The sequence below is a fragment of the Hypanus sabinus genome, chromosome 9 (genome assembly GCF_030144855.1).
Source record: "Hypanus sabinus isolate sHypSab1 chromosome 9, sHypSab1.hap1, whole genome shotgun sequence".
Lineage (NCBI taxonomy): Eukaryota > Metazoa > Chordata > Chondrichthyes > Myliobatiformes > Dasyatidae > Hypanus > Hypanus sabinus.
In genome coordinates this window covers 74,405,655-74,423,609 of record NC_082714.1, presented here as the reverse complement: position 1 = coordinate 74,423,609, position 17,955 = coordinate 74,405,655, and the positions used below count along the sequence as shown (strand labels likewise).

The window sequence follows — 17,955 nt, the reverse complement described above, 5'->3', positions numbered from 1 at the left end:
CATTAATAAGGAGCAATGTTTGTAAGTTTTATCCACAGTGTGGACCTACTTGCACCATAAATGAATCTAAGTGTCTGCCCACGCTTCATATTAAAAACAAAGGAGTCAATATTACATGCTCAACTGAACTGAGGCAAATATTAACCCCTCAACTGACATCTGTGAAATCTTATCTGGTCATCATTTTATTGCTGCTTGTGATAGTATTCTGTTTGCCTTATTGCTCTCAATATATATCAACAACAATTCCAGACTTTATCTTGGGATATGAAACACAGAATAGTACAGCAACCTACAAACCATTCAGCCCACGATGTTGTGCTGGCTGATCATTCTAACCCTTCTCTCCTACATATCCCTCCATTTTCTTTCATCCAATTTGCCTATCTAAGAGCCTCTTAAATGTCCCTAATATATCAGCCTCTACCACTACCAGGAGAGAAGGATATGTGGCAATGTGCTCCATGCACTTATCACTCTGTGTTAAAAATCTGCTTCTGATATCCCCCTATACTTCCGTCCAATTACCTTAAAATTATGCCCTCTTATATTGGTCTTTGCCGGCCTTAGTGCTATGGGGTGGGGGGGGGTTAAACAAGATTTGCAGGGGATTGGGAACCAGAGCGCCAGAGTAGACAGTGGAGCAGGGCTGAAAATAAATGATGTTAAAGTTTCATGCAAAGTCAAGGGTTGTGTGTGGTGTTAATAATCTTCTGAGGTGTGTCTATTTCAATGCGAGGAGTATTGTGGCGAAGGCTGATGAGCTGAGGGCGTGGATTGACACTTGGAATTATGATATTGTAGTCATTACTGAAACTTGGCTACAGGAAGGGCAGGATTGGCAGCTTAATGCTCTAGGGTTCTGATGTTTCAGATGTGATAGTGGCAGATGGAAGATGGGTGTGGGGGTGGGTGGCACTGCTGGTCAGGGAAAATGTTACAGCAGTGCCCAGGCAGGACAGATTAGGGGGCTTGTCTACCGAGGCCATATAGGTGGAGCTGAGAAACAGGAAAGGTATGACCTAATGGGGTTGTATTATAGACCACCCAATTGTCAGTGAGAATTGGAGGAGCAAATCTGCAGAGAGATAGCAAACAACTGCAGGAAACATAAAGTTATGATAGCAGGGGATTTTAATTTTCCACATATTGATTGGGACTCCCATACTGTTAAAGATCTAGACAGGTTAGTTTGTAGAATGTGTTCAGGAAAGTTTTCTAAATCAATATATAGAGGTACCAACTAGAGAGGATGCAATATTAGATCTCCTATTGGGAAACGAGTTAGGACGGGTGACGGAAGTGTGTGTAGGGGAACACTTTGCTTCCAGTGATCGTAATACCATTAGTTTCAACTTGATCATGGATAAAGATAGATCTGGTCCTCGGGTTGAGGTTCTAAACTGGAAAAAGACAAATTTTGAAATGAGGAAGAATCTAAAAAAATGTAGCTTGGGACAGGTTGTTCTCTGGTAAGGATGTCATTGGTAAGTGGGAGGTCTTCAAAGGAGAAATTTTGAGAGTGCAGAGTTTGTATGTTCCTGTCAGGATTAAAGGCAAAGTGAATAAGAATAAGGAACCTTGGTTCTCTAGGGATACAGCATTGGAACTCTGATAAAGAAGAAGAGAGATATGTATGACATGTATAGGAAACAGGGTGCAAATAAGGTACTTGACAAGTATCAAAAGTGCAAAAAAATACTTAAGAAAGAAATCAGGAGGGCTAAAAGAAAACATGAGGTAGCTTTGGCAGTCAAGGTGAAGGATAATCTACAGGTATATTAAGAGCAAAAGGACAGTAAGGGATAAAGTTGTTCCTCTTGAAGATCAGAGTGGTCGGCTATGTATGGAACGAAAGAAATGGGGAGATCTCAAATGGGTTTTTTGCATCTGTATTTACTAAGGAAACTGGCATGGAGTCAATGGAAACAAGGCTAACAGGTAGTGAGGTCATGGAACCTATACAGACTGAAGAGGAGGAGGTGCTTGCTATCTTGAGGCAAATCAGAGTCCCCGGACCTGACAGGGTATTCCCTCAGACCTTGAAGGAGACTAGTGTTGAAATTGCAGGGGCCCTGGCAGATATATTTAAAATGTCGATATCTACGGGTGAAGTGCCGGGGGATGGGAGGATAGCTCATGTTGTTCCGTTATTTAAAAGAGGCTCTAAAAGTAATCCGGGAAATTATAGGCCTGTAAGTTTGACGTTGGTAGTAGGTAAATTATTGGAAGGAGTACTAAGAGATAGGATCTACAAGCATTTAGATAGACAAGGACTTATTAGGGAGAGTCAACATGGCTTTGTGCATGGTAGGTCATGTTTAACAAATCTATTAGAGTTTTTCGAGGAGGTTACCAGGAAAATGGATGAAGCTAAGGCAGTGGATGTTGTCTACATGGACTTCAGTAAGGCCTTTGACAAGGTCTCGCATGGGAGGTTAGTTAGGAAGATTCAGTCATTAGGTATACATGGTGAGGTAGTAAATTGGATTACTTGGCTCAATGGGAGAAATCAGAGAGTGGTAGTGGAGGATTGCCTCTCTGAGTGGAGGCCTGTGACTAGTGGTGTGCCACAGGGATCAGTGCTGGGTCCATTGTTAATTGTCATCTATATCAATGATCTGGATGATAATGTGGCAAACTGGATCAACAAATTTGCAGATGATACAAAGATTGGAGGTGTAGTGGACAGTGAAGAAGGTTTTCAAAGCTTGCAGAGGGATCTGAATCAGGTGGAAAAATGGGCTGAAAAATGGCAAATGGAGTTTAATACAGACAAGTGTGAGGTATTGCACTTGAAAGGACAAACCAAGGTAGAACATATAAAGTAAATGGTAGGGCACTGAGGAGTGCAGTAGAACAGAGGGATCTAGGAATACAGATACAAAATTCTCTAAAAGTGGCATCACAGGTAGATAGGGTGGTAAAGAGAGCTTTTGGTACATTGGCCTTTATAAATCAAAGTATCGAGTATAAGAGTTGGAATATTATGGTGAGGTTGTATAAGGCATTGGTGAGGCCGAATTTGGAGTATTGTGTGCAGATTTGGTCACCGAATTACAGGAAGGATATTAATAAGGTTGAAAGAATGCAGAGAAGGTTTACAAGGATGTTACCGGGACTTGAGAAAGGTTGAATAGGTTTGGACTTTATTCTCTGGAACGTAGAAGAATGAGGGAGACTTGATAGAGGTATATAAAACTATGATGGGTATAGATAGAGTGAATGCAAGCAGGTTTTTTCCACTGAGGCTAAAGGAGAAAAAAACCCAGAGTACATGGGTTAAGGGTGAAGGGGGAAAAGTTTAAAGGGAACATTGGGGGGGGGGGGGCTTCTTCACGCAGAAAGTGGTAGGAGTATGGAATGAGCTGCCAGACGAAGTGGTAAATGCCGGCTCACCTTTAACATTTAAGAAAAACTTGGACAGGTACATGGATGAGAGGTGTATGAAGGGATATGGGGCGGGTGCAGGTCAACGGGACTAGGCAGAAAAATGGTTCGGCACAGCCAAGAAGGGCCAAAAGGCCTGTTTCTGTGCTGTAATGTTCTATGGTTCTAAGAAAAAGGTGCATCCATCCACTCGATTTATGCCTATTATCACCTTATTCACCTCTCATCCCCTTTGCTCCAAAGAGAGTAAGCCTGACTTGTTCAATCTTTCCTCATAAGACATGCTCTCTAATACAGAAAGAATCCTGGTAAATCTCTGTACTCTCTCTATAACTTCCAATAACAAGGTGACCAGAATTGAGTACAATACTCCAAGTGTTGTGTAACCATAGTTTTATAAGACTACAACATTACATTGTGGTTTTTAAGCTCAAACCAATTAATAAAGGTCAACACAGCACACCTTCTTAAAACACCCTATCAACTTGTGTGGCAAATTTGAGTGATCTATACACGTGGACCCAAAGTTCCCTCTGGTTCTGCACACTGCCGAGAATCTTGCCACTAACCTTGTATTCTGCCTTTTAAGTTCCACCTTCCAAAGTGAATCAATTCACACTTTTTTGGATTGAACTTTATCTACCATCTCTCAGCCAAGCTCTGCATCCTATTAATGTCCCGTTGTAACCTATGACAACCTTTTATGCTATCTGCAATAATACCAACCTTAATGTCATCTACAAAATTACTAACGAACCCTTCTAATTCATCATCCAAATCATTTGCAGAAACCACAAAGAGCAGGGGCATGAGAGCAGATTCCTGCAAGACACCACTGGTTACGACCTCTGGCAGAATAGGCTCTATTACCACACTCTGTGTGACTGTGAGCAAGTTCATTCTGAATGTTGATATTGTGAAAAGGTCTACAAAAGCTGTATTTTTAAACAAGAAATTGTTAAATATTTGTAAATTACATCAAGTAGGTTTAGTTTCTTCCAGTGTTAAAAAAGCATATTTAAGAGATTCCCTTTGTAATGTAACTCTTGTACTTCAACCTCCTGCTTTTATATTGTCACTGAAATATACCAGATTATCCTGTGTGAAACAGAGATTAAAATTCAGAGGTCCAATGCCAAGGAGTATTTTGCTGTGATAAGACAAATACAGGTGCATGCACCACATTATCAAGGATGTACTTTTCTTTTAATGCTCTAAGCATCAAGGCACCTACACAGAAAACCTAAATCTACTGACTTCTAAAATAAAAAAAAACTTCTTTAGACAATTTCCTGGCAAAAAGAAAATATAAAAATCAACAAATGCTGCTTTCTATTATTAGTAGAAGAGAACAACAAAGACTGGGGAACCACAGAATGAAATCTTGGAGCTAGTAACATTTCAAGGTGAGGAAATATTGCATTCTCTGGACCTCAACCAGAAGCCGTGATCAAGTCTGAGCCAGATAAAATACAATTTACATTTTGACATTACAGATAAGCAGCATGTCCAATTCCAGAATATACAATCTATTTATGCTTTATTTTTTTTGGATGTACCCAAAATGATTTATGCACTGCAAAGCTATATGACAGTTGAAAATATGGGTAAGTTATGAGATACAATCTGTCCTTTAAATTTATTAACACATATCAGTGCCAAATATGCAATCATCATGTTAGGACATATGAAGTTTTTGTAGGACATACAAGGCATGATTGATAAGTTCACGGCCTAAGTTAGAAGGAGTCAATTTTAGAAAACCTAGCACATTTATTTTTCCTACATTTACACACTTAGTCCAGCAATCATGGAGCATATGGATCCCTCCTTTGTAGAAGTTAGCGCTTTGGACCTCCAGGAGTGGTCCACAGCATGCGGTGATTGATAAGTGCGTGGCCTAAGATGGAAGGAGATGAGTTATTAACTTTAAGCTTTCTGCACTTTCACTCAAAGAGTTGAACTGCACGTGCATGTAACGAGAGCTGTATAACTCACCTTCTACTTTCGGTCACAAACCTATCAATCACCCCTGCTGTGGACCACCTGGAGGTCCAAGATGCTCTGTTTACATGCACGTGCAGTTCAATTCTTTGAGTGATAATGCAGAAATTTTCAAGCTAATAACTCATCTCTTTCTACCTTAGGCGACAAACATCAATCACCTCTGCTGTGGACCACTTCTACAAAGAAGAGATCCGTATGCTGCACGACTGCTGAGCTAAGTGTGTACATGTAGGAGGGGACTATGTTGAAAACTAAGTATGCTAGATTTTCTAAAATTGACTCTTTCTACCCTAGGCCACGAACTTATCAATCACCCCTTGTAGTTATTACATTTTGGAATGATTCCTTGTACTGTTCACATGTGCTGTTGTTGCACTGCTTGAAATCAGATATCAGTGGTAAGGTTATGTGATACCTTACTAACTGCATAAATTCAATGAACAAGGTTTCACAATACTGATTTACTTTTCATTCCTCTAAATTACTCATCAAGGAGAAATGTTTATTGTTCTGCAGCATCCAAAACCAAATTAAATAAAAGATAAATTTATTCTGCAAAGCACAACAGGAGTGCAAGTAAGCTACAATGTATATCTGGCTCGCTTTTCTAATCACTGTCCTTGCATCCATGTCCTCAAGGGTGTGTGGCCGCACAGTAACTGAAATGCTTCGCGCACATATCCTTTCTTGCCACATAGCTGGAATATTCTTTTATATAATGTTAATTTAAAGAGCTGTGTAGTTTTCAGGCCATGTAAAAAATTCCTGCTCAGAGCAATGGTTGGTCCAAACAGCTGTTAATAAAGAAATTAGAAGGAACATTGCACATCATTATGCTTGGAATTTGAGAGCGTTTCTTCAGACTTTTGAATTATAATGAAACAGTATCAACAGGAATTATGATTTGCTAAATTATGAGTCATTAAACCATACAAGGCCTTATAATTTATATAAATAAAACTGTCCAGGTAATCCATGTTTACACAAAAATCTTATTAAAAAACTGTTAGACCATTAAGGAGTGTTTTTGCTTCATAATGCCTTTAAAGCCCTGGTGTTAATAACATTGATGCCCCCAGTGTATGGAAATCAATGGATAAAGCACGAACAACAATGACTAAGACCTGTTATTTTGCTTGTCAGAAGCAGCAGTGCAAGTATCAGCCCGTTTTGTCTGCACAATCCCTGAGTAAAACTATGAGTAATTCATTAGTACATAAATAATCAGCTGAGTGTTTCATTGCAGATCACTTTCAGATGAACAAAATCTACACTCGTTATGCATTTTACAACTAACACTTATTGAATAAAAATTAGGTTCCGAAATCAATGAGACATTCAATTGCCTTCTTTGCTGTTGACAAGTTTTAGTAATATTTGCCTTGTTGTCTCCAATGTACTAGACAGTCGATTCCAGTTCTATGGAGCAAAGCATGCCTGACTGACTGTTGTTAACATTTAACTTTTTAGAAATCAATACACTTATTGCACTGTTCCCTACTGATTTGGGAAATATTTATTCTTTAAACTTCAAATGAGTTACTTCTATAGGTGGCCTGATTGAATGGTCTACCTTTATTCTTGTAAGGAAAATACTTTTTAGCAACTCGAAAGACATGATATTGCAGCTTTTTCTCATAATGCACAAAAAAACTTCAAATTCTCAAATTATCAAACAATTACAGTGTTAAACAAATGGTTAATTTTTCTCACCTTAAACAACAACTAACAAGCAAATAAACAGTGAGTTCAGAATTATTAAAAAATTGAAGATACTAGGAACCTTAAATAGAAAAAAGAAAATACTAAGATCAGGTCAGACAATATCCATAGAAAAAGAATTATTGTTTTTGTTGGAAACTCTTTACAAGAACATGTCTGAGAAAGGGTCTCTGGGCTAAAACATTATTAGTATTATTTGTATGGTTGAGTTCATTACAGGAACAGTAGTTCTAGGTTTGGTGTGATGTCATGACCCAGAATTGATTTGGAGCTGAAGGAAAAGGAACCCTTAGGAGGCAGTGACCATAATATGATAAATTCATTGCACAGTTTGAAAAAGAGAAGCTAAAATCAGACATAACAGTATTATAGTGGGGCAAAGAGAATTTGGGTAGTGGGGTGGAGATACATCTCTACCAAAGAAAGGGTAAGTCCCTACTTTCATCTGCCAGCCTGCAGGTCACCCTAGGACAAGGTGTAGCACCTGCCTAGCCCAAGGTCGCTTGAAGCCATGGGAGCAGGTGGTGGATGGTCACATGAGTACCTGGTGTACATCAAAAGTCATGGTTATGCAACCACTGATGCTAGGCAGACAATTTCTGAAGAATATTGATAAAGGTTTGGGTCACCCATCTGGTAAAGACAGCCCAGAAGAAGGCAATGGCAAACCACTTTAGGAAAAAAAATTTGCCAAGAGCAATCATGGTCATGGAAAGACCATGATTGTCCACACTATATGACATGGCACATACTGAACGAATGACAGGGAATTACAGTGGCATGAGATAGAGCTGGCCAAAGCTGCTTGGATGGGGACACCAGTGAGGATGATGGCAGAACAGCAATGCTGGAGTTCCTGGGAGCAATTTGGAAGGTGCGGGAAGAAAAACATCTGAAAGATGAAGAAGTATTCTAAAGGGAGGATGAGTCAACCGTGGCTGAAAAGGAAATTCAAAAACAGCATAAAGCAAGGGCTTATAATAAAACAAAAATTAGTAGGAAGCTAGAGGATTGAAAAGATTTTAAAAACCAACAGACGGCAACTAAAAAGACCATAAAGAGAGAAGAGATGAAATATGAAGGCTATAAGCGGCTTTGGGCATCGTACCTAAGAAAAGAGATTCATTGGAGAGGGTCCAGATGAGGTTCAGGAGAATTATCTCTAAAATGAAAGGGTTAACATATAAGGAGCATTTGCTGGCTCTGGGCCTGTACTCACTGAAGTTCAGCAGGATGAGGAGGAGAACCAAGATCGTTAAGAGCACCAAATTTCTTGGTGTTCACCTGGCAGAGAATCTCACCTGGTGCCTCAACACCAGCTCCGTAGCAAAGAATGCCCAGCAGCATCTCTACTTTCTGCAAAGCCTGAGGAACATCCATCTCCCACCCCCCTCCTCATTACATTCTACAGAGGTTGTATTGAGAGCATCCTGAGCAACTGCATCACTGCCTGGTTCAGAAATTGCACCATTTCGGATCGCAAGACCCTGCAGCGGATAGTGAGGTCAGCTGAGAAGATCATCGGGGTCTATCTTCCCGCCATTACAGACATTTTACACTACACGCTGCATCCGCAAAGCAAACAGCATTATGAAGGACCCCACTCACACCTCATACAAACTCTTCTTCCTCCTGCCATCTGGGAAAAGGCAAAGAAGCATTCGGGCTCTCACAACCTTACTATTGTAACAGTTTCTTCTCTTAAGCCATCAGACTCCTCAATGCCTGGAGCCTGGATTGACACCAACTCACTGCCCTCTTTTGTGCCAATTGTCTTGTTTATTATTTATTGTAATGCCTGCACTATTTTGTGCACTTTATGCAGTCCTGGGGAGGTCTGTAGTCTAGTGTAGTTTTTTTCTGTGTTGTTTTCACGTAGTTCAGTGTAGTTTTTGTACTGTTTCATGTAGCACCATGGTCCTGAAAAATGTCTCGTTTTTACTGTGTACTGTACCAACAGTTATGGTCGAAATTACAATAAAAAGTGACTTGAGATCTATTGAAATCTATTAGATATTGAGAGGCCTTGATAGAGGATGTGGAGAAAATGTTTCTTACAATGCGCTATGAGTCTACAGACTCAGAATAATGAAATATAGAAATCTACAGCACATTACAGGCCTTCGGCCCACAGTGTTGTGCCAACAATGTAACCTACTCAAGAAACTGTCTAGTTAACCTATCACACAGCCCTCTATTTTCCTAAGCTCTATGTACCTATCCAAGAGTCTCTTAAAAGACCCTATTGTATCTGCCTCCACCACCATCACAGGCAGTGCGTTCCACACACCCACCATGCTCTGTGTGAAAAACACCCCTGACATCCCCTCTGTACCTAGAGGCATATCTACTTAGAATGGAGATGAGGAAAAATTTCTTCAGCCAGAGGGTGATGAATCTGTGGAATTCATTGCCACAGACGTCTGTGAAGGCCAAGTCATTGGGTATATTTAAGGTGCAGACTGATAGGTTTTTGATTAATCAGGGTGTCATAGATTATGGGGAGAAGGCAGGAGAATGCAGCTGAGAGGGATAATAGATCAGCCATGATGGAATAACAGAGCAGACTTGATGGGCCAAATGGCCTAATTCTGCTCCTATGTTTTATGATCTTATTTTGATTTGTACAGTTTGTCTTCTTTTACATATTGGTTTTTTGTTAGTCTCCATTTGTCTATGTACAGCTTGTTGTCAAATTATACTGCATTTCATTTTTCCTGTAAATGTCTGCAAGAGAAAGAACCTTAAAGTAGTATATGGTAACATATACACACTTTGATATTACCCTTACTTTGAACTTGAACTCTCCTTCTTTATCTACAAATGCTGCCTGACCTAATGAGTGATTCAAGCACGAAGCTAATCAACCCCATATTTGGGTCTTGATGAAGGGTCTCAGTTCTAACATTGTCTTGTTTTTTCCCTTTGCAAAGTTGCTGCCTAATCTGCTGAGTTCCTCCAGCATTCTGTATGTGTTACTTTGGGTTTCTAACTATTGCAGAATCTCTTGTGCCCACATTTGGGTTTCAAGCAGAAGTTCTAATATTAGGAATAACAGGAACATTCAAAATCAATCAATATTAGTATATAATTATTCTACCTAAATATTGCTGAAACTGCATCAAGAATCACTTCTGTGTAAGCCCAGATACTAGACTTTTTTTTTACTGCGGATGGAAGTGTTTAAAGTTTCATTACCTGAGCATTAAGTTCATAAGCTGGAGCCCTTCCCCCTTCAGGAAACGATCCCTATTGGAGCTCAACATCAAGCACGAGCAAAGACTATCGAACAGGTTCTCCATCATCTCAAGCTCCTCGTTTGTACTGGGATTATGACGTTTGAATAACTAAAAGTAAAGCATAATTGTATCTGAATTAGGGCAATGTCAAACAGAAGAAATTCTGCAGATGCTGGAAATTCAAAACAACATACAAAAAATGCTAGAGAACTCAGCAGGTCAGGCAACATTCATGGTAATGAATAAACAGTTGATATTTTGTGTGGAGACCCTTCCTCAGGACTAAAAAGGAAGGGAGAAGATGATTTTCAATCTGAAGATACTTGCATTGTAGACCTCTTCCAGCAGATTTTTCATCAGTCTAACAATGGCAATGGCTGGGTGTACAACTAATAGTTCCAAATAAGTGCTTCTGATGCAAAACTAGAGTTCTACCAGTGACTGCGGCTAATGCTGCATAATTGTATGATAATACAGGAACAACGTAATAACTAAAAAAAAATCTATTTGCTGCCAAAAGTTCATCATATTTTCAGGGGGGTGCTTGAGAGCATCCTGAACAGCTGCAACACTGCCTGGTTCGGAAATTGCACCATCTCGGATCGCAAGACACTGCAGCGGATAGTGAGGTCAGCTGAGAAGATCATTGGGGTCTCTCTTCCTGCCATCACAGACATTTACACTACACGCTGCATCCGCAAAGGAAACAGCATTATGAAGGACCCCATGCACCCGTCATACAATCTCTGCTCCCTCCTGCCGTCTGGAAAAAGGCTCCGAAGCATTCGGGCTCTCACAACCAGACGATGTAACAGTTTCTTCCCCCAAGCTATCAGACTTCTCAACACCCAAAGCCTGGACTGACACCTTGCCCTACTGTCCTGTTTATTATTTATTGTAAATGCCTGCACTTTTTTGTGCACTTTATGCAGTCCTGTGTAGGTCTGTAGTTTAGTGTAGCTTTCTCTGTGGTTTTTTAATTACGTAGTTCAGTCTAGTTTTTTTGTACTGTGTCATGTAACACCATGGTCCTGAAAAACGTTGTATCATTTTTACTATGTACTGTACCAGCAGTTATGGTCGAAATGACAATAAAAGTGACTTGACTTGACCTGATTATCTGTCCACTGTGGAATAGATTAACATTTCTGGTCAAAAGGAGTGCGGAAGGATACTCCTGCTGACAGAGGAACATCTTCCTATTACATGCTAAGGAGGACTGCTCATATTGTAGTGACCACAGTTCATTGTGTCTCATACATTCAAAAGGTTAGATTCATTTACATTCCAGGACGGTTTAAAAAATCAAGGAACTTTATGAAACCAAGGCAATTTGACCTGTCACAGCAGTGCCATATCTTTGATTGACCTGTCAGTGTAAAACTCTGATAAGTCTCCAGATCTCAAAATTTGGCATGTCTGTAAATTAGCTGCAAGCACTAACAATTTTTGATTTTAAATTTAGTCTTATTCTGTTACTACCTAAAATTTAATTTGAATATCATAATCCGGGTGATTTCTCCTCCATCACCTAAAGTTTTATTAGTGCCACAGTTGTCCAATAGTAATTTCACTCTAATTTCTCTTAAGAGAATTAGGAATATAAAAATAAGCTTTGCAGCTCGTTTCTTGGATGACAGCCATCACTTAGCTAATAAATGTACTCAAGGATGCATACAGAATATTATAAGGCAAATATCCCTTATTAGTTCAATCAATACCTTATTAGTAAAAAGAAATGCTACTTTTGTTTGAAAGCAAAGGTGACATGGCTGCACTAAGCTTATTTGTTAGTTATGATCCAAAATCTTTCTTCCTCCTTATTACAAAAGGGTTAACTTGCTTGCTTTGGATAATGCCTTTGTTCTCTCTCCCTTCTATCCCAAGTTATACACTCAGCGGCCATGTTATTAAGTATAAGAGTGGAATCTAGTGTGGTCTTGTGATGTTGCTGTAGCCATCCACTGTGTATTCAGAGTTGACTTTCGTTACACCACTGTTGTAACTCATTGAGTTACCGTTGCCTTCCTGTCAGCTTGAAACCAGTCTGGACAGTCTCTCATTAACAAGGTGTTTTTGTCCATAGAACTGCCACTCACTGGATGTTTTCTGTTTCTCACACTGTTCTCTGTAAGCTCTGGAAATCCCAAATCAGCAGATACCCAGATTGTTAGTTTGGCACCAACAATCATTTCATGGTCAAAGTCCTTTAGAACACATTTCTTCCCTATTCTGATGTTTGATCTGAACAACAACTGATCCTCTGGACCATGTCTGTGTGCTTTTATGGTTTGAGTTGCTGCCCTGATGATTGACTGATTAGATATTTCCATTAACGAGCAGGTGTACTAATAAAATGGCTATTGAATGCATGTCTATTCATGGAAGCAAAGGGTATGCTTTGCTTCCAGCAGCTCTGATCTTTATTCTCCTTGAATTTTGTAAGTCATTTCTTCTCTTCTCCATCCCTTTTAAAATAATTATCTTATGACTGTATCAGGACTATCACAATTTTTATGAAGTTGTTGCTTCTGGCTTTTATAACATCTTTATCTCAAAAATTCTTCATTTGCCATGCAGTTGTTGTGAAGGTATTTTCTGAGATATACTTACACTTTATTATTCACACTGGGGTGCTTGGATGAAGGTACTCTGTCCCACCTCCTGAACCATCATTAGGATATATGACCTTCATCCAGCATTGAGAATCTATTCTTAATCACCATTCCTGAAGAGGTTTGGGATGTATAAATTTTTTAAAGTGTGCTGCAAACACAATAATTTATATTGTGTTTAAATTTATATTTAAATTTATAATTTATAAACACAATAATATATTATTTTTTTTGGATTACAGGTGTGTGCCGCTTAATGTCCACTTGGACAACGTCCGATCGCATACACGTCCATAGACCTGATTGGAGAACATGACATAGCAGCTGTAACCAAACTTGTGTATCACGCGTCTCTTGAGTGTAATAGAGTTATGTGTTTAATTTTCTTCGAAAATATTACCGTAAAGTGAATCATGGCTTCCAAACGCAGCAAAACCACTCTTAATGATAGCAGCAGCAAGAGGCAAAGGAAAAGTATTGATTTGGAAGTGAAACAAAAGGTTATTAAACAATATGAAGGTGGAAAACTAGTAAATGCTATTGCTCGGGATTTAGGCATGTTGCACTCAACAGTCATGACAATCCTGAGAAACAAAGAAAAAATTCTCAAAGCTGTTAAAAGATCGGCTTCACTGAAAACTACAAGGCTCACAAAAATGTGAGAGGGACCTATATCAGATATGGAGAAATTGCTAAGTATATAATATGGTGTTCGCACAACGTCCAAATCACATAACTTCTGATTTCACAGAACTTATCGTGGACGTTAAGTGACGCATACCTGTATGCTTAGCACCTCAGTCCCTAACCAATCAATTTATTGATAGGAAAAACTTTGCAGAGTCAGTACTGTGGCAATGCCATCATTAAAAGGTGGGCCCAATAAGTCTATAACTGTTGCATGAACTCAGAAGCATCTCTTCAGTCTAGAAAAAGAGATTTAAGGATTAGCAACACAACAAATAGCTGGAGGAACTCGGCAGGCCAGGCATCATCTATGGAAAAAAGTACAGTCGACGTTCTGTGCAGGACCTTTGGCAGGACTTTTATTTGTCACATGTACATCATTTGTGTCAACATCCAATACAGCCCAAAGGTATACTGAAGGCAGCTCTTTAGTGTCACCACAATTCTGGTGCCAACGTAGTATGCCCAGAACCCAATAACCTTAACCCATATGTCTTTTGGAATGTGAGAGGAAACCAGAGCATCCAGAAGAAACCCAGATGGTCACAAGGAGAACGAACAAACTCCTTATAGACAGTAGCGGAAATTGAATGCCAATCTTCCACTGTCACTGTCGTTGTAATAATGTTATGCAAACCTTACGCTACTCTGCTGCCCCATGTAACAGAATATTAGAATCCAAATCAGACTTAGTACCATTGTCATCATTGTGAAATACTGTATGTTGTTTGGCAGCGGAAGTACATTGCAACACACAATAAAGAACTATAAAGAAATTTTATATTTTATAAAATTATATATATATTAAATTAAATTAGTAATGCAAAAAAAGTGAGGTAGTGTATATGGGTTCATTGCCAATCAGAAATCTAATGGCAATGGGGAAGAAACTGTTCCTGAAACATTGAGTGTGTGTCTTCAGGTTCATGTACCTTCTTCTTGATGGCGACAGGGGTCGTTAATGAAGGATGCTACCTTTTTGAGGCTAGTGCCCACGATAGAGCTGGATAATATTTAACATAATATGCTATATTTCCAAAGATATATAATGTTAACCCAGTGGGGGGTGGCCATGTGTTCTGAAGTGGCATTAGAGGAAGCAGAAGTTGTCGGATTCTTTGTGGGGAGGGGGGTAAGCGACACCCTAACTTGATACGTGAGACCTGACCAACCATTAGTAGAGCAGGCACTTCCAAGAAAAAAACAGAATGAGGCATCGGAACACAGGAAGAACTATTGCCCTGCAGAAGGTGAGCATTCATCATTACAATGCATCTGAAACTCGGTAATCTCATCTGAGCTTATCAACCAAGCAGACATTATTGGGGATGCATAAATTAGCAACCAGGGTGCCCAACAGTTCCCCTGACTCACAGCATGGAATGAGTTCATGCAATTTAACAGTTGGTAAGTCAACACACCCTCTCGACTTTCTCTACAGATCTATGAGAAACAGGTCACGCAACGATACACTACTGGCTGGAACCAAATAGTGAAATAGAGCTAATCAGTGAACATGCTGACCCCCTAGGATTCCTCTTGAGGTGTTCAAACCAACCTCGGCTTCAAATATGCAGTCAAGAACCATCTGTGGGCATTATGGGACCTTATGAGATTGGTCGATTGCGCAAACTACAATAGTATAAAAGTAATTTGCTAAATACCAGTTCTATTCCAACTAACATTCAGATTCCAATCTGAACCCTTGTCAGTATAATTTTCACTGTTATGATCATCTTCATCTTCGCCTTGCTGTTCCTTTGCATGCTGCTACCATCATTCCATCTGTGTCAACTCGCTGCCATCGTCATCATCCAATAGGCATTCCCGGTTTGTGTTAATTTTTTATTTTAATTTAGCTCCATTATGATGGATAAATATGTACAGTGTGATCTGTATAAGCCTGAAGGTGGGGAAGCCTTGAATTCTAATCCTGCTAAGAAACAGAAACTACATCCTGGAGTGTTTTGTTCCATTCCTGTCAGATCAGCGATACCCCATGTGTCTCATTTGTAATACTGTACTGTCTAATGAAGCCATAAAACCATGAAGGTTCCAGGAACACTTCTGTAAAAGACACCCTGAAAAGGCTACTCAGTTCCAGAAGAAGAAAGAAGCATTTGAAAAGCGTAGCGCACTTGAGTCATTTGCCAAGAAAGCTAAAAATGACCTTGGTAGCGGTCTCATTGCTTCTTATAACATTTCCAAAATGATAACAAAGTGTGGAAAATCTCATACAATTGATGAAATATTAATGACATTTGCTGTATCAATAGTGCTCACCACTGTTTTCAAAATAGATACCAGTATTTTAAAATCAATTCCTCTGAGAAATAACTCTGCAGCTAGTCTTATTGATAAAATGAGTGAAGACATTGAATATCAACTATGCACAGAGCTACAAAAGATTGAATTTGGGATACAACTGGATGAGTCGACTGTGCGAGACAACGAGGCATTGCTAATGGCATATGTATGGGTTATCAAAAATGGAAAAGTTTATGAAGAGCTTCCCTTATGTAAAAAGTTAAAAAAATATAAATGGGGAATCAATCTTTGATGAGCTCAAAATGTACATTGAGGATAAAAGTATTTTGATTAGGAACATGATTTCTTGTGCAATAGATGGAGCACCTTGCCTTGCAGGTTTAGCAGCATTTATGAAAAGCTGACAAGAGTTTGGGAAACAAGACTGAACTTCTACTTGGAGACGCGATATACCTAGCCAATCTGTGTGACAAAAAAAATTCTAAATATGAAACTGCAGGGTGAGAATTTCAATCTAATCCAGGCAAAAAGTGCAATGTCCACTTGTATTGGAAAATTGGAAACATATAGCAAAACACTGGGAGAAGAATGTCCTTACAGGTTCCCTGCATGGAAAGTATGGCACTGTCTTTCACAGATGGTGATTTGCAAGAGTATTGCTTACACCTGCAGTCACTGAAGAATTGTCAGAATCGATTCAAAGATTTCAACAATCTAGAAATTTTGGACTGACTAACCTATTTCTTTGCAAGATGGAAGAACAGGAAGAGAGCTTGCAAGAAGAAAGGACCAAAATTCAGAATGATGAGAAAGCAAATATATCGGCTTTTGTGGTACATGGCAACACTGTCATACGAAGTTTCCTGGTCTTTGGAGAAGAGCCAAACTGCTCTTTATTGCATTTCCATCCTCCTACCTTACAGAAAGAGGCTTCAGTGCAGTGAACCACATTCTCACAAAGACAGAAATCGCTTAGACATTGTTATGCATGGGGAATTACAGGCTTTTGCTGTCACAATTGAAGCAGGTGTTTCAACTCTTGCTAAAAACCATCAAGCTCAAGGATAACATTGATATCGAAGCTGCTGTACAGCACACTGGTACTGTGTAAGCTAGGTTTGAAGAAATAAAATTTTAAAGCAGAATCACTTTTCTCATGTTAGCATATGGTAGACATGTTCTTACACTATGGGGAAGTGCCGGAAAATATATTATGCCTGAGAGGGGCATTGGCAAGTATGAAGATGCTTTGGGGGAGGGCCTCGGGCTAAAAAAGGTTGGGAAACACTGTGTTATCCTAATGAATTTCAACTTCATTATGTGTTTACAAAATAGCAGTGAAAAAGTCATCGTCCTTCTTAACACATAGTTGAAACAAGTATTTTCCCCCCAAATTCCTCTAGTCATTCAAATACAAAATTCAACATTCAAATGATGTGATTGATTTACCTACAAATTACTGGAACAGCATGCTGTATTAACCCATAAATGTTATAAACAACATATTATCACAGAAAATGAAATTCAAATATGAGCTCAGTCTACCTACAATCTGTCATTATATCTCCACTTGGTCTGATCCTATTATGTGGCCTTCAGTGCTGTTCCAATAAGGCATAACATCATCATGTCAACCTTTGGGTGTTGGTATCAAATTCATCAGTTTTAAGTAGATGTTGCAGATGTTGTTCCCTTATTCAAGAAAGGGAATAGAAATAGCCCAAGAAATTATAGACCAGTGAATCTTACTTCAGTGGTTGGTAAGTTGATAGAAAAGATCCTGAGAGGCAGGATTTATGAACATTAGGAGAGGCATAATATGATTAGGAATAGTCAGCATGCCTTACGACCCTGATTTAATTTTTTGAGGGTGTGACTAAACACATTGATGAAGGTAGAGCCGCAGATGTAGTGTATATGGATTTCAACAAGGCATGTGACAAGGTACCCCATGCAAGGCTTATTGAGAAAGTAAGGAGGCATGGGATCCGAGGGGACATTGCTTTGTGGATCCAGAACTGGCTTGC

The 17,955-nt window shown here is 39.3% G+C and overlaps 1 protein-coding gene across 1 annotated transcript in view; it reads right to left on the bottom strand.

Moving 5' to 3' along the window:
* ctnnbl1 (catenin, beta like 1) overlaps positions 1-17,955 on the bottom strand; it is a 293,894-nt gene that overhangs the window by 102,797 nt on the left and 173,142 nt on the right. The window contains exon 10 of the mRNA XM_059979909.1: positions 10,318-10,466. Within this exon, the coding sequence (XP_059835892.1) occupies positions 10,318-10,466 (149 nt within the window). The remainder of the gene's footprint in view (positions 1-10,317; positions 10,467-17,955) is intronic.